The sequence below is a fragment of the Oryctolagus cuniculus genome, chromosome 1 (assembly GCF_051225735.1).
Source record: "Oryctolagus cuniculus isolate XC-2025 breed Fujian yellow rabbit chromosome 1, ASM5122573v1, whole genome shotgun sequence".
Taxonomy (NCBI): Eukaryota; Metazoa; Chordata; class Mammalia; order Lagomorpha; family Leporidae; genus Oryctolagus; species Oryctolagus cuniculus.
In genome coordinates this window covers 67,868,815-67,886,879 of record NC_142867.1, presented here as the reverse complement: position 1 = coordinate 67,886,879, position 18,065 = coordinate 67,868,815, and the positions used below count along the sequence as shown (strand labels likewise).

The 18,065-nt window shown below is 39.5% G+C and overlaps 1 protein-coding gene across 3 annotated transcripts in view; it reads right to left on the bottom strand.

The window, feature by feature from the left end:
- ACER3 (alkaline ceramidase 3) overlaps positions 1 to 18,065 on the bottom strand; it is a 162,737-nt gene that overhangs the window by 75,594 nt on the left and 69,078 nt on the right. For 2 of the 3 annotated variants that reach the window (XR_016232982.1, XM_008263685.5), the window contains exon 3: positions 17,287 to 17,339. The exons of the other annotated variant lie outside the window; for it this stretch is intronic. Coding sequence is in view for 1 of the 2 variants with exons in the window: in XM_008263685.5 (XP_008261907.1) it covers positions 17,287 to 17,339 (53 nt within the window). In the remaining variant the exon portion in view is untranslated. The remainder of the gene's footprint in view (positions 1 to 17,286; positions 17,340 to 18,065) is intronic. 3 annotated transcript variants of the gene reach the window in all.

The following is an 18,065-nucleotide window of genomic DNA, read 5'->3' as shown; positions in this document are numbered from 1 at the left end:
AAATCTGAAAACTACAAACAAAAGGTCTCATTTTAAAACCATAACTAGGGTCCAGCACTGTGGTGCAATTGGTTAAGCTACTGCCTACAATACCAGCACCCCATATGAGTACTGGTTCGAGTCTCAGCCTTTTCACTTCCAAGCCAGGTCTCTGCTAACACACCTGGAAAGCAGTGGAGAATGGCCAAAGTGGTTGAACCCCTGCCACCCACGTGGGAGAAATGGATAGAATTCCAGGCTCCTGGTTTCAGCCTGGCCAGCCCTTGTTGCTGTGGCCATTTGGGGAGTAAGCCAGCAGGTGAAAGATCTGTCTCTCCTTTCTTTGTCACTCTGCCTTCCAAATAAAATAAATCCTTAAAGGGGGGGGGGGGGGGGGGCAGAGTTGTGGCATAGCAAGTTAAGCTGCCGCTTGCAACGTCAGCATCCTATATGAGCACTGGTTGAGTTCCAGCTGCTCCACTTCCTATCCAGCTCCCTTCTAATGCACCTGGGAAAGTAGCAGAGGATGGCTCAAGTCCTTGGGCTCCCTTGCATCAGCACAGGAGACCCAGAAGAAGCTCCTGGCTCCTGGTTTCAGCTTGGCCCAGTCCAGGAAGTTGTGGCTGTTTGGGGAGTGAACCAGTGGGTGGAAGATCTCTCTGTCTCTCCTTCTCTCTCTGTAACTCTGCCTTTCAAATAAATAAATCTTTTAAAAAATAAAAATATAAACCATAATTAGCACAATTATGATTGGTAAAACAGCAGAGTTCTGGGGTGGGGGGTTAACCCATAAAAATTATGAAGATGGGTCTGAAAAGGTAGGGCAGTGGCTAGATCACAAAGCTTGTGGTTTGTAATAAATACCAAGGAGGTTTAAAAAGTAACATGACATCTGCAGAGTATGGACTTTATTTTATATATTCCATCCCCAACACTTGTCAAAAGCCTAGCAAACATTGCTCAGAGAATGAAAACAATTATCTTCTTATGTAGGAAAAGACCTTCTGTGCCTGTGTGATGAATTTATGGGGTTGGCAGACATACCAATAGAATCTGGGTTGGAGATGATGGTAGAGATGACAAATTAAGATAGCAGCAATGAAGATAGCTAGAGACAGATAGGTTCATGAGTTACTACGGAAGTTGAATTGAGAGTGTAGAAAGAAGAAAGCAGAAGGCATTTAAGATGAATCCCAAGTTTGGGGCTTGGACTTTGAGTGTAAGGTGGTTCCATTCACTGAAATAGGAGCAAAGGACAATGAAGGGCAGTATCTATAACCAAAACATATATTATTTATATTATTTATATTATAAATTCTAAATTACCTTATATAATTATTTAACATTTAAGCTATGCTTGTCTTTGTATTATAAATAAAGCTATGATGAACATTTTTGTTTTCATTATATTTTCTAGGATAAATATATTTTTATTTACAAGTAATAGATGAATACATTTCTTTCTCATTGGCATTTATTTTTTCTAATATAAAACATAGGTTTGGAAATATGTATATGTATACATATAGATACAATACTTGGAAAAAGCCAAAAAACATAAAGAATGCCTTGACCAAATGGGACTCATCCCAGAAATGCAAGGTTGATTCCACATATGAAAATCAACCAATATAATAAACTATATTAACACAATAAGGTAAAAAGCCACATGATCATCCCAAAAGATGCAGAAAAAAATTGAAAATCCCAACACCTTTATGTGATTAAAATATTCAACAACTAAGAATAGATGGGGAACTTTGTGAGTTAATCAAAGGCATCTGCAAACAAACCCACAGCTAACATTATAATTAGGATCAGGAACAAGACAAGGATGTTCGCTTTCTCCACTTCCATTCAACAGTGTACTGGAGGTTCTAGCCAGGACAATTAGGTAAGCAAAGAAATAAAAGGCATCTAATTGCTAAGGGCAAAGTAAAACTATCTCTATTTGCAAATGCTAAACAAATATTTAATTGTGAAGTAAAACTATCTCTATTTGAACATGGCATGATCTTCTACAAAGAAAACCCTAAGGAACACACACACACACACACACACACACACACACACACATTATTAGAAGTAATAAGTTCAGCAGGGCTGAATATCAGAATGTAAGATCAAAATGTAAATATCATTGGTATTTCTATACATTAGACATGGGAAATCAAAAAACGAAATTAAGAAAGCAATTTCAGGGGTCCATGCTGTGGCACAGTGGGTTAATGCCGTGGCCTGAAGCACTGGCATCCCATGTGGGCGCCGGTTGGAGACCTGGCTGCTCCACTTCCGATCCAGCTCTCTGCTATGGCCTGGAAAGCAATAGAAGATGGCCCAAGTCCTTGGGCCCGTGCACCCGTGTGGGAGACCCGGAAGAAGCTCCTGGCTCCTGGCTTCAGATCAGCACAGATCCTGCCATTGCAGGATCACTGGGGAGTGAACCAGCGGATGGAAGACCTCTTTCTCTCTCTCTGCCTCTCCTCTCTCTGTGTAACTCTGACTTCAAAATAAATAAATAAAAATCTTTAAAAAAAAAGAAAAAGAAAGCAATTTCACTTACAACAGTATCAGAGAAATAAAATACTTAGGAAATAATTTAACAAAGGAAGTCACACAAAATTATCATTGAAAGGAATTAAAGACATACATAAATGGGAAGACAATCCATGTTCATAGAATGGAAGACACCATACTTTTAAATTTTTTGTTTACTTATTTCAAAGATGGGGAGAGGGAAGAAATTGAGAGAGAGAGAGAGAGAGATCATCTGCTGGTTGACTCTCCAAATGCCTAAAGCAGCCAGGGGTAGGCCAGCTTGAAGCCAGGAACCGGGAACTCAATCCACCCACCATGTGGATGGCAGGGACGCAAGTACTTGGACCATTACCTGTTGCCTCCCAGCATGTGCATTAGCAGGGAGCTGGAATCAGAAGCAGAATAGGGACTTGAACCAAGGCATTTCAATAAGGAATGTGGGTGTCCCAAGAGGCATCTTAACTGCTGTGCCAAATGTCTGCCCCAGAAGGCTTAGTATTAAGATGTCAATCTTCATGTCTTTGTTATCTAAGATTAGGAATAAGGTAAGAGTGTCTGCACCTGGGGCTAGCATCAAGCTATAGCAGGTAAAGCCACCACCTCCAATACTGATGTCCCATTTGTGTCCTGGTTGCTAAACTTCCAATCCAGCTCCCTCCTAATGCCCTGGGAAAAGCAGCAGAAGATGGCTCAACTACCTAGATGAAGCTCCTGGCTCCTGGCTTTGGCTTGGCTCAGTCCTGGTGGTTGTAACCACTTGGGGAATGAATCAGTGAACGGAAGATCTCTCTCTCTCTCTCTCTCCCTGTCTCTGCCTCTCCCTGTTTAACTCTTCCAAATACATAAAATAAATCTTTGAAAAAAAGAAAAATAATGCTCCTTCTAATTCTATTATTCTTCAGTGCATTGAAGGTTCCATCTAGGGTAATTAATTAAGAAAAAAAAGTCAATGGTTTATTACCTACAAGCACAAGCATCCAAAAAACAAACAAAAAATAAAAAATAAATTATAATTGAAAACTTTTTGCTTCAAAAGACACATTAAGAAAGTGAAAAGACAACTCACAAAATAACATGTTTACATACCATATACCTGATAAGAGTCTAGAAATCAGAATTTATAAAGAATTTTAAAAATGGGCAAAGGATCTAAACAGACATTTCTTCCAAGAAAATATACAAAAGGTCAATAAAGACATGAAAAAATGTTCAATTTCATTAGTCATTAGGATATCTCCATATAACATATTATTCAGCTAAAAAGTGAAGTGCTTCATGCCACAACATGGATGAACCACGAAAACATGCTAAATCAAAGAAGCAGATATAAATGGTCACATATTTCATAAAAACATATGATTTCATTAAAATGAAATGTCCAGAGTAGGACATTTATTAGGGACATTAATATTAGGGAGTAACTGCTTGCTAGTTCACATGAAGTAATAAAAATATTCTTAAACTAGTGGTGATGGTTCCACAATTTTGTGAATATACTTAAACCATTGCCTTGTGTTCTTTAAAAGAGTGAGTTTTAAAGGTATGTGAATTACGTTTTTAAACCAGGAAATTAATATTGATTTATTATTACATGTAGCCCCAAGACCCCATTCAAATTACACACACACAAACACACACACATATGCATGCACAAACAAGTCCAGAATTACATGTTATATTTAGTTGTCATGCCTTTTGGTCTCCTCTGATCTGGAAGAAGTCCTCAATCTTTGAATTTCATGATCACAATACTTCTGAAAATTACAGCTTAGCTGTTTGGAATAATGTTTCTCAACTTGGTTTTATCTGATATCTTATAAAATTCTGATTATGCATCTTTTCTAATAATATTAGAGAAGTGATGCTATGTTCTTGTCACTGCATCCTATCAGATGTCATACAATTTTGATTTGTCTCATTATTGATGGTATTCATTCAGTTGCTTGGTTAGTACTGTCAGCTAGGCTTCTCTGCTATAAAGTTATTCTTTTTATCCCTTATAATTATTTTGTGGAGAAATACTCTGAAACAGTGTAAATATACTGTTTGACATCAAACTGTGACTTTGGGGGCCGGTGCTGTGGCACAGTAGGTTAAGCCTCCACCTGCAGTGCCGGCATCCCATACTGGTACAGGATTCATGTACCGGCTGCTCCTCTTCTGATCCAGTTCTCTGCTATGGTCTGGGAATGCAGTGGAAGATGGCCCAAGTGCTTGGGCTCCTGCACCCAGGTGGGAGACCTGGAAGATGCTCCTAGCTCCAGACTTCGGATCAGCCTAGCTCCAGCCATTTGGAGTGAGCCAGGGGATGGAAGACCTTTCTCTCTGTTTCTCCCTCTCTCTGTAAACTACCTCTCAAATAAATAAACGTTTTTAAAAAAATTTTACTTTGTTCATTTATTTAAAGTCATATATTATTTCATTTAATATACCATTTATTATCTTATATTGTCAGATGATTTCTCATTTTATTCAATAGATTATAAGGCTATTATAATTCATTTCTATTTATTTTGATGCTCAAATTGTTTCAAATTTGGTCAGTGGGAATCCCTTCAAACTGGATGCCAAGGTTCTTATGACATATCACCATCATTCTTAAAAATTTCCATTCTTTCTAGCATAGAAAGATGCCCCAGGCTCATACTGTCTTTTTTTTTTCTGTTTTTTTTTTTTTTTTTAAGATTTATTTATGTATTTGAATGTCAGAGCTGGAGAGGGAGAGAGAGAGAGAGAGACAGAGATTGTCCATAGGTTGTTCACTCCCCAAATTCTCAAAATGGCTGGGGCTGGGCCAGGTAGAAGCCAGTAGCCAGGAGCTTCTTCTGGTTCTCCCACGTGGGTGCAGGGACCCAGGCACTTAGGCCATCCTCTACTGCTTTCCCAGGTTCATTAGCAGGGAGCTTTGCTGGAAGCAGAGCAGCCAGGGCTTGAACCAGTGCCCATATGGGATGCTGGCATTACAGATGGTGGTTTAACCCACTGCGCCACATTATCAGCCCCACCATCCTTTTTTGCCCAATTCCTTGAAATCAGCTCTGCTTTCTTTTAAAGGAGATTGATTGTGTGCATAAATTTATGTACATGTGTACAATGTTTCACAGATTCACAACTATGTTTCTCCCTATATTTCTCCTTCTTCTTCCATATATATATATACACATATATGTGTGTATATGTACATACATATATATGCACAAATATATATATGGATGTACTTTTACACTGACGTATCCAATTTATCACCAAGAGTTCATTCTAATTTTCAAGTTTGCCATTATTTGACTCTATTCTCTAACAGTGAGAAATGAGGCTTCTCATCATCTTTAGTATATTCATTTATTCGATTAATTGTCCTGAATATGACCATGATTCCATTACTGCTACCTCTCTTAGTCTCCCAATTAATGTTTTTTCATTCAGGTTCCAATATCTATGCTGAGTTGCTGCTGAACCCTCACTTAGATAGTCCATGTTCTCATTCAATGCCTTCTAGGGTACTGAAACAAAATAAAGCTGGCCCGACTATGTGGCACCCTTCCCATTCCGCTCAGAGTCCAACTATTCCAAAAGACCTTCCCAGCTTATGTGAAAAGTCTCCTGATACTGCACTGAGCTGTCACCTCTGCGCAGACACCCTGTCTGGGTTACCCTACTGTACAAGCTCCCTCCCTACCCCTAATTACAGACTCTGACACCTACACTCAGGTACCGCCTATGTGGACACTTTCTTTGCCTGACTGACTCACGTGCCAGTGCTCTGTGCAGGACGATCTCCATCCCATACTGACACGCTGTATGCCCACTCAGGCTTTGACTTTTCACCCTCCCATGTAGAAGTTCTCTTTTTCCTGCTAAGGCTCTGATATCCTAGTCTGGGCCAGAACATCCCTCTCATTTTTAAGGCTTCTGATAATGTTGACAACAGGTCCTCCAGAGAGTTCATCTCTCCCATATTGACAAAGGACAAGGGAGATTAATTTGGGGATAAGGCTTTAGGATTTGAAGTTAGTGAAAACTGATGTGGGATACCATTTACAACCTGTGGGTACTTCTGGCAAAATCAATTAACCTCTTTCAGCTATAGTACTAGAATTCTTAAAAACACAAGTAGTAAGTATATGAGAGTGGCTTTGAGGTTTTAATAAGAAAGCAATTGGCAATTGGTAGAGCTGAGCAAATTTCATTTTTCAAAAACGATTTTTAATTAATTTATAGGAGAGGTAGAGTTACAGAGAGACTGAGAGACAGAAAAAAAGGTCTTCCACTTTTCCCCACATCCTCACCAGCATTATTATTTGTTTATTTCTTTTTTTTAACTTTTATTTAATAAATATAAATTTCCAAAGTACAGTTTATGGATTACAATGGTTTCCCTGACACAACCTCCCCACCACCAGCACCCCTGTCATCTCCCACTCCCTCTCCCATTCCATTCGCATCAAGATTCATTTTCAATTCTCTTTATATTCAGAATATCAATTTAATATATATTAAGTAAAGTATTCAACAGTTTGCACCCACTCAGAAACACAAAGTGTAAAATACTGTTTGAGTACTAGTTATAGCGTTAATTCACATTGGACAACACATTAAGGACAGAGATTCTACATGAAGAATAAGTAAACAGTGACTCCTGTTGTTGACTTAACAATTTGACACTCTTGTTTATGGCGTCAGTAATCACCCTAGGCTCTTGTCATGAGTTGCCAAGGCTAGGGAAGCCTTTTGAGTTTGCTGACTCCATCTTATTTAGACAAGGGCATAATCAAAGCGGAAGTTCTCTCCTCCCTTCAGAGAAAGGAACCTCCTTCTTTGATGGCTCATTCTTTCCACTGGATCTCACTTGCAGAGATCTTTCATTTAGGTCACTTTTTTTTTCTTTCCAGAGTGTCTTGGCTTTCCATGCCTAAAATACTCTCATGGGCTCTTCAGCCATATCCAAATGCCTTGAGGGCTGATTCTGAGGCCAGAGTGCTGTTTAGGGCATCTGCCATTCTATGAGTCTGCTGTGTATCCCGCTTCCCATGTTGGATGGTTCTCTCCCTTTTTTATTCTATCAGTTAGTATTAGCAGACACTGGTCTTGTTTATGTGATCTCTTTGACTCTTAGACCTATCAGTGTGATCAATTGTGAACTGAAATTGATCACTTGGACTAGTGCCATGGCATTGGTACATGCCACCTTGATGGGATTGTATTGGAATCCCCTGGCATGTTTCTAACTCTACTGTTTGGGGCAAGTTAGATAGAGCATGTCCCAAATTATATATCTCCTTCCTCTCTTATTCCTACTCTTATATTTAACAGGGATCACTTTTCAGTTAAATTTAAACACCTAAGAATAATTGTGTGTTAATTACATAGCTCAACCAATAGTATTAAGTAGGACAAAAAAAATGCTAAAAGGGATAAAGCATTAAGTTGTTCATCAACAGTCAGGACCAGGGTTGATCAAGTCACTGTTTCTCATAGTGTCCATTTCACTTCAACAGGTTTCCCCTTTAGTGCTTGGTCAGTTGTCACCAATCAGGGAGAACATATGATATTTGTCCCTTTGGGACTGGCTTATTTCACTCGGCATGATGTGTTCCAGATTCTTCCATTTTGTTGTAAATGACCGGGTTTCATTGTTTTTTACTGCTGTATAGTATTCTATAGAGTACATGTCCCATAACTTCTTTATCCAGTCTACTGTTGATGGGCATTTAGGTTGATTCCAGGTCTTAGCTATTTTGAATTGAGCTGCAATAAACATTAATGTGCAGACAGCTTGTTTGTTTGCCAATTTAATTTCCTTTGGGTAAATTCCAAGGAGTGGGATGGCTGGGTTGTATGGTAGAGTTATATTCAGGTTTCTGAGGAATCTCCAGACTGACTTCCATAGTGGCTTGACCAGTTTGCATTCCCACCAACAGTGGGTTAGTGTCCCTTTTTCCCCACATCCTTGCCAGCATCTGTTGTTGATAGATTTCTGCATGTGAGCCATTCTCACTGGGGTGAGGTGAAACCTCATTGTGGTTTTGATTTGCATTTCCCTGATTGCTAGTGATCTTGACCATTTTTTCATGTGTTTGTTGGCCATTTGGATTTCCTCTATAGAAAAATGCCTGTCTGTATATCTGTTAGGTTCATTTGGTCTAGAGTGTCAAATAACTCTGTTGTCTCCTTGCTGATTTTCTGTCTGGTTGATCTGTCCATTGCTCAAAGTGAAGTATGAAGTCACCCATTTACTACTGTACTGGAGTCTATGTCTCCCTTTAGATCCATTAACATTTCTTTTAAATATACAGGTGATCTGTAATTAGGTGCATATGTGTTTATAATAGTCACATCTTCCTGTTGAATTGATGCTCTTCTTTGTCTCTTTTAACAGTTTTTATGTTAAAGTCTATTTTGTCTGATACTAGGATGGCTACACCAGTTCTTTTTTGTTTTCTGTTAGCATGGAATAGCTTTTTCCATCCTTTCACTTTCAGTTTGCATGTATCTTTGTTGCTGTGTGTTTATTATAGGCAGCAAATACATGGGTTTTGTTTTTTAATCTGTTCAGCACTTTTTACCTTTTAATTGGAGAACTTAGGCCATTTACATTCAAGGTGACTAATGATAAGTAACAACTTGGCCCTGCCATTTTTCCATAAAGATTCCTATGGTTTATGTTGGTTTTCCTTTGTACTTTTACTGGGAGATTTTCTGCTTTCACCTTCTTTCATAGTTATGACCATGTTTCTGTGTTTCTGTGTGTAGCACATCGTTAAGCATCTTTAGTAAGGCTGAGCAAATGATGACAAATTCTTTCAATTTCTGTTGTAGAAGGTCTTTATTTCACCTTCATTCCTAAATGAGAGCTTTACAAGGTACAGTATTCTGGGTTGTCAGGTTTTCTCTTAAGACTTGGAATATATACTTCCATTTTCTCCTAGCCTGTGGAGTTTCTGATTAAAAGTCAGATGTAAGTCTAATTTGAGATCCTCTGAAAGTAAACTGGTGTTTCTCTTGTGCACATTTTAGAATCTTTATGTTTTACTGTGGGGAGTTTGACTACAATGTGTTGCAGAGAAGATCTTTTCTGCTCATGTCTATTAGCAGTTCTATGTGCTCCCTGTACTTGAATGTCCCTTTCTTTCTCCAAATTAAGGAAGTACCCCGTGATTATTTCACTAAAAAATGCCTTCTAATCCATTCTCTCTTTCCATTTCTTCAGCAACTCCTAAGACCCATATGTTGGCTTGTTTGATAGTATCCTAGAGATGTCCAACACTGTTTTTTAGTTTTCTAATTTTTTTCTTCTTTTTTTTTTGTTATGACTGTAAAATTTCAGAGATTTTCTTCTAATCCAGATATTCTTTCTTCTGCTTCACTGAGTTTGTTTAGGCTTTCCATTGCATTTTTTATTCTATTGAATTGTTCATTTCTAATATTTCATTCTGATTTCTCTTTAAGATCTCAATTTCATGGAAGAAATTTTCTTTCATGTCATGTATGGATTTCCTTAGTTCGTGGGTTTGCTTCTGATTACTTCTAAGTAATCCTATGATCAATTTTTTTTGAATTCCATTTCTGACATTTCTTCAATCTATCTACACATTCTAGTACTGAAGTGTTGTTTTCTTTTTGGGGGCATTATGTTGTCTTCCTTATTCTTGTTTCTTGAATTACTGCTTTCATTATTAGGCATTTGTGGAATTACTTGTTGATTTTTTCCCCCTGTGAAGGCTTTTATCTTTGGACTATGCTTCTGTGGCTTAGTGGAGTACTGGCTCTTTCAGTGAATGCAAAGAGGCTTATGTTGGGTGTGGCCAGGGAACTCTATTCAATGCTCCAGGGTGAAGGGAGTATCCAAGGTAACACTCAAGTTGGTGTGCTAAAATGCTTCCTTTTTTTTTTTTTTATCAGAGTGGAGGTTTGTTCTGTTCTGTTGGTATATTTTCACGCTCATCCCCCCTCCTCAAAGGAGACCAGTGCCTGTATGCTAGCCCCAGTTCATATAATTTATGTCCACGCTGCCACAAGAACCACACAAAAGATCCATGCAGTCCTCAGTGCTAGCATGGATCAAACCCACAGTAATGACCCTTACCAGAGAATCAGGGAGCCCTGAGCACTTGGAACCACCCACAGTGACTGCCCTAAGACTCTTAGCCACACCCTGCACCCTCCGACACACCCAGTATTTTTATAGTCCCCCCTTTTTTTCTCTAGGTTGGTTGGTTCTCTGTCCCCCACAGTACTCCAAGCCAGACTCATGCCAGGATCTTCCCACAGCTTTACCATCAATGGTTTGGGCTGTTGCAGTCTGGTCTCACCTCACTCTCCAAAGCTGGTGCTGATGCCCTCGGCTGCTGGGGTTGTGAGTTGTGCACATCCACACCCTCCACTTAGGTCCACAGCGTTCCTCTAATTTGTGTGGAGTTTCCTCTACCATTTTCTCCCTAACTCTTCACTGAAGAGTTGCACTCTCTCCAGTTTTTTTTTTTTTTAAACTATCTTTCCCTAGACTAGAGCAGTGAGCTCCCTTCCTATGCCACCATCTTGAAAAAGCTCAAGGCTCCACCACTTTTTTTTGGTTAGTTGGGCCAATGGTGTATCAGTTTTATTTTTCAAAAAACCAGTTCTTCATTTCATTGACCTTTTGTATTTTTTTGTTTCTTTTTTTTATTTCTTCTCCAATTTTAATTATTTGCTTCCTCCTATTAATTTGGGGTTTTGTCTGTTGTTTCTCTAGGTCCTTGAGATGTACTCATAGCTCATTTATTTGATGCCCTTCCAATTTCTTGATGTAGGCACAAATTTCTATAAACTTCCCTCTTAACACTTCTTTTGCTATACCCCATAAGTATTGATGTGTTGTACTGTAATCTTCATTCCTTTCCAGTAATTTCTTTTATTTCTCTTTTCATTTCTTCTATGACCCACTTTCATTCAGGAACATGTTATTCAGTCTCCATGTATTTACATATGTTCCAAAGATCCTTGAGTTGTTGACTGTAACCTTCATTCCATTGTGGTCAGAAAAGTTGCATGGTAGGATTTAATTTTTTTTTAATTGCTGAGACTTGCTTTATGGCCTAGAATATGGACTAACGTAGAGGAAGTTCCATGCGTGGATGAAAAGATTGAATATTCTTCAACTGTGGGATTAAAGGTTCTGTAGACATCCATTAGCTCCATTTGGTGCATAGTGTCAATTAGCTCTGCTGTTTCTTTGTTGATCTTCTATCTGGTTGATCTGTCCACTGATGAAAGTGGGTGTTGAAGTCCTCCATTACTACTTTTTTAAATGATTGATTTATTTATTTGAAAGAGTTACACAGTGAGAAGGAGAGGCAGAGAGAGAGAGAGAGAGAGAGAGAGAGGTCTTTCATTCGCTGGTTCACTCCCCAACTGGCTGCAATGGCTGGAGCTGTGCTGATTTGAAGCCAGGAGCCAAGAGCTTCTTCTGGGTCTCACACGCAGGTGCAGGGGACCAAGGACTTGGGCCATCTTCTACTGCTTTCCCAGGATTGGAAGTGGAGCAGCCAGGACTCAAACTGGTCCCCATATGGGATGCTGGCACTGCAGGTGGCAGCTTTACCTGCTACACCACAGCACTGGCTCCTTCCATTACTATTGTATTGGAGTCTATGCCTCCCTTTCACTCCGTTAACTTTTTTTAAAAAGCTTTACTTATTTGAAAGTCAGAGTACACAGAGAGAAGAGGCAGAGACAGAGAGAGAGGGGTCTTCCATCTGCTGGTTCACTCCCCAATTGGCTGCAACAGCTGGAGTAGTGCCGATCCAAAGCCAGGAGCCAGGAGTTTCTTCTGAGTCTCCCACATGGGTTCCAGGGCCCAAGGACTTGGGCCATCTACAACTGCTTTCCCAGGCCATACCACAGAGCTGGATCAGAAGTGGAGTAGCTGGGACATGAACCAGCACCCATATGGGATGCTGGCACTGCAGGCAGAGGCTTTACTCTCACTCAGCCACAGCGCCAGCCCCCACTCTATTAACTTTCATTGCAAATAGCCAGGCACCCTGGAATTAGGTGCATATAGATCCCTTAATCATTACATAATGCCTTTATTTTTCTCTTTTAACAGTTTTTGTGTTAAAGTCTATTTTGTTTGATATTAGGATGGCTACACTTGCTCTTTGTTACTTTCCATTAGCATGGAATATCTTTTTCCATCCTTTCACTTTCAACCTGCATGTATCTTTATTGGTGAGGTGTGTTTCTTGTAGGCAGCAAAGATGAATCTTGTTTTTTAATCCATTCAGTCTGTATCTTTTAATGGACAATTTAGGTGATTTACATTCAAGGTTACTACTGATAAGTAATGACTTGGTCCTGCCATTTTTCCATAATTATTCCTATTGTTTGCTTTGGATTTTCTTTGCACTTTTACTGGGATATTTTCTGCCTTCACATTCTTTCATAATGATGACTACCTTTTTTGTGTTTCTGTGTGTAGCACATCCTTAAGCATCAACTGTAAGGTTGGATGTGTGGTGACAAACTCTTTCAATTTCTGTTTGCTATGGAAGGTCTTTATTTTATCTTCATTCATAAATGAGAGCTTTACAGGATACAGTATTCTAGACTGACAGTTTTTTTTTTTTAAGACTAGGACTATGTCTCTTCATTCTCTCCTAGCCTGCAGAGTTTCTGATGAGAAGTCAGCTGTGAATCTAATTAAGGATCCTCTGAATATAATCTGGCATTTCTCTCATGCACATTTTAGAAACTTTTCTTTTTGTTTAGGTGCTGAAGGTCTGACTATAATGTGTCATGGTGAAGATCTTCTCTGGTCATATCTATTAGTTCTATGTGCCTCATGTACTTGGAATGTCCCCTTCTTTCTCCAAATTAGGGAAGTTCTGCTATTATTTCACAGAATAGGCCTTCTAACCCATTCTCTCTTTCTACACCTTCAGGAACTCCTAAGACCTGTATCTTAGGTCGTTTTATAGTATCCCATAAATCTATTTCTTCTTTTTTCTTTCTTTCTTTTTTTTTTTTTTTTTGGTCTGATAAATTTCCAAAGATTTGTCTTCTAGCTCAGATACTCTTTTTTTCTGCCTCACCATGTCTTTTGCTGAGGCTTTCCACTGAATTTTTATTTGACATACTGAATTCTCATTTCTAATATTTCAGTTTGATTTCTCTTCAAAATCTCAATCTCATGGGAGAATTTTTCTTCCATGTAATGTGTGTATTTCTTTACTTTGTGGATTTGCTTCTCATTGCTTCTGAATAATCCTATGATTAATCTTTTGTTTCCTCAGTGTTCCAGTGTGGTGCAAATATCCAGGGTGACACCCAAGTTGGGTGTGTTAGATCTTTTTTGTCAGCAGGGAAGAGGACATGGTCACCTCTCTTGGTATAATCACACCTTCACCTCGTATCTTCCAAGGTGATCAATGCCCTGGGTTAGCCCACTGTGGCTGCAAGACTCACCCATGCTGCCATATAAGCCACCCAAAGGATCTGTGCATTTCTCATGTGAACATGGATCCTGCTACAATGACCCTCCTCATACAATCAGGGAGCTCTGAGCCTTTGGCGTCACACACAGTGATTGCCCAGAGACCCAGATACATCCTACAACGCAGTCAGAGTTCCCACAGTCTCCGCACACAAGGCTCCCACAGTCACAGGCTGCAGAGGGTCCGCTTCACCCTGCTATGTTATCCTGTCCATGGAGAGGCAGACCTGTTTTCAGAGCCAGCTGCTTGTGGCTGCTCCACATAGGTGGTTTGAACCCCTGAGCCTGTGATATGTTGAGAGACTACTGGTGTCAAAATGGCACCTTGTTCCTGCCAGTTGCTGGGCACGGGCACAAGAGCCACTGCAGCTGCTACTGATGTCAAATGGCCCCCTCTGCCAACTGGTTGTCAGAAGGCATTGTGGCAGGATAGGGAGAGAAAATGCATCCCTTTTTTTTGCTGGGTTAGGTGAGTACCCTGTCCCCCTTAAGGCCCCAGGCTGGACTCAAAGACAGTGTACTTTGCCAGTCACTCCAGCTATACTGCCAGTGGTACAGGCTTCTGCAGCCTGCTCTCATCTCATTCTCCAAAGCTAGCACTTCCTCTGGCTCTTGGCTGTGGGGTCTTGTAGTGTCTGTGCTTGTAGCTGGGTGTCAGCACCCTCTAGGCCAATCCACATTGTCCTTCTTCCTTCTGTAGAATTTTCACTGCAGCTTTCTCTCCAACTCTTCCCTGGGAATGTATTTCTCCCACTTTTTTACTTCTATTTTCCCCTGACCTAAAGCAGTGCACAGTTTCCCTTTTCCAACTGGGAATCCCAAATGTCTTCAGCTTTCATAGACACTTTCAATTCCTGCTGTGCTATCATACTTCTTTAAAAATAATTTTCATATTGTATCATTGTTTATAAGCCTGCTTTCCAGTCAGAAAATGTGAGAATAAGTATGTTCTATGCTTGATAAGGGTCAGATTAGTGTATTATCATCTATAAATTCTCCAAGTCAAGTAGAACACACTTAGCACACATGACACCTTATTATATCTGTTATCAGAATCCATCCTAATAGTTAATGATCATACATGTCATATGGCTGTAACTAAACATTCATAGATGATTGTATATGCAGATCTTTTCAGAACATCACTACCTAATATGGTAGCCAGTAGCGGCTCCAATGTGGCTAGGGAACATTGAAAAATAAACCTAATATGAATCAAAATTTATTTCAAGTATAAAATAAACACATTTCAAAATGTGAATTATCTTACCAATAAATTTTATATTGATTATATTCATATGTTGAATACTTCAGATATATGAGGCTAAATGCATTACCAAATTAATTTCACCTATTTCTTTTTACTTATCTCAAGATGGATAGTAGAACATTTTCTAACTTTTAAATTTATTTTTATTTATTTGAAAGGCAGAGAGAGGAGAAAAAAAGAGATGGAGAGGGGCAACCAGAGATCTCCTACCTACTGGTTCATCCCCAAATCCCCACAACAGCTGAGGCTAGGCCAGGCCAAAGTCAGGAGCCAGGAACTCCCTCTAGGTCTCCACATGGGTAGAAGAGACCCAAGTACTTGAACCATTCATCTGCCGCCTCCCAGAGTGTGCATTAGCAGGAAGTCTGGCTTGGAAGTGAAGCTGAAACTAGAACCCAGGCAGTCTGATACAGGATATGAGTGTTGAAGAGGAGTCTTAATAGCTGTACCAAACACCCATCTCTAAAATATTTTTTTTAAATATTTAGTTTATTTGAAAAGCAAAGTGACAGAGAAAGGGATAGATAGAGAAAGAAGGTATGCTGATTCACCCCCCAAATGCCCACAACAGCCAGGAGCCAGGAACTCCACCCTTATCTTCCACATGGATAGCAGGGGCCCAAGCACTTGAGCCATATTCTGCTGCTTTCCCAGGCACATGAGCAGGGACTGGAGCCTAAGTGGAGCAGCTGGGACTCAAACTGGTACTCTGAAATGGGATGCTGGCTTTGCAGGTAGATGTGCTACAACACCAGCCACAAAATATTTCAAATTATGCATGTAGTTCACATTTTATTACAAGTGCTGTTCTAGAAGGTACTAAGTTAATTATGGGAAACTAAGGGATAAAAATTTGGAGACTAGACAGCTGGCTTCCTTACAGCAAGAATCCTTGTATAGCTCTAACACTTTACCAGCTAGTAGGACTGGCCTATTCAAATGGATGCTATAGGGACTTGAAAAGCTGTAGGCATCTAAGAATAAAAATGTACTGTCTTGGTGAACTAACTCTTTTAAAGATGTTTCATTGTAATTTTTTTGAAAAAAAAATTAAGGTTTATTTATATATTTGAAAGGCAGAACAACAAGGAGAGAGGGAAGACAGAGTGAGATAATTCATCTACTGGTTCTCTCCCCAAATGTCCACAATAGCCAGGGCTGGGCCAGGTAGAAGTCAGAAGTTTAGAACTCCATCCAGGCACTCAGACCATCTTCTGTTGTTTTCCCAGGTGTATTCGCAGGGAGCTGGATAAGAAATGGAGCAGCCAGGACTAAAACCAGCACTCCAGTTGGGATGTTGCCATCTGAAGCCACAGCTTCACCTGCTGTGCCACAATGCTGGTCCCCATGTGATCCTACTTTCTAACACTGCTCTAAAAGCACATGATAATAGCAAAGGGACAGTCAAAAGGCCCTACTGCTTTCACTTGTTTCCTTTTGGACACCTTATCTGCTTCCTTCTTTACTTCACTGGGTTGATTTGGATCCCCTGCATGGAAAAAAACTAGAAAATATAAATCTTATTTTTACCAAAAAATAAAAACCATAAACTCCATGTGTGATTTTTCTTTAAAAAATGTTACTTATTTTTATTTTATTTACTTGAAAGACAAGGAGATGAAAGAGAAAAAGAGACAGTGAGAGAAAGAGAGAGGGAGATAGATAGAAGGTGCTCCCATTCACTGGTTCACTCCCCATATGTCCAAGGCAATAAGGGCAGGGCCAGGTTGAAGTTTAGAACTGGGAACTCAATCCAGGTCTCATTAGGGTGCCAGGGACTCAACTATTTAAGCCATTACTCCTGACTCCAAGGGTGAGCATTACAGGATACCAGAATCAGGAGCCATAGGTGGCTGTCAAACCCTGGCAATGGGATGTGGGCATCTTAATGGCTAGGCCAAACACCTGCCCCTACAAATCCCATCTTTAAACCACCCTTTAGTTACATGTTCTTTTCTCAAATTTGAAGTGGGTCTAGATTCTCTGGATTAAGAGAAATAAGCATTTAATCATTTTTGTCATTACTAACCTGCATTTCGTATTTCAGAGTCATGTGGAAGCACCAGGATCCCATTCCTACCACTGAAATTAAAACAAATTTTAAAAATTAGCATAAAATTCTTTGGGATTATCAGAGTGACTTGAGAAGACAATAAGATATTTCAAAGCATTGATTTTAAAGGAAAACAAAAGTACAGGATAAATATTTCTCTCAAATTCCCTATACTAAGTGATTTACTAGACCAACATATTCCACTATTTCTAAAACACATAATCTGACACTCAGGTAAGCTTTAATGTTTACAGCTGGTTAGCTACTCTTTGGTACTCCCTTGTACTTCGGATCTAAATTGCTGTGCTGTATGCTTACTAAGAGACTCAGTTATGTTTGTTATCAATCCTGTTGCTGCTACTGAATTTAGTTATCAGAAATATGACTGCAAAAAGAGAGCTGTTGTTTCTATATGAACCATTTTAGATGCTACAACAGATTCAGTAAGAGTGAGTTGCTAATAACAACTGCTGTTGAATTAGATCTGAGAGAGGTTTCTGCTAAAGTTTGGGAAAAATAGTAAAAACTTAAAAATATTCTGTATTCATGTGTTAAGTTCTTCCACCAACTGCCTGAATTTTAAAAGAACTGTTTTTGTTTTAGAGTATTAAAAACTGTCTTTTTAAAAAAGATTTATTTATTTATTTATTTAAAAGTCAGAGTTACACAAAGAGAGGAGAGGCAGACACAGAGAGAGAGAGAGAGAGGTCTTCCATCTGTTGGTTCACTCCCTAACTGGCTGCAACGGCCAGAGC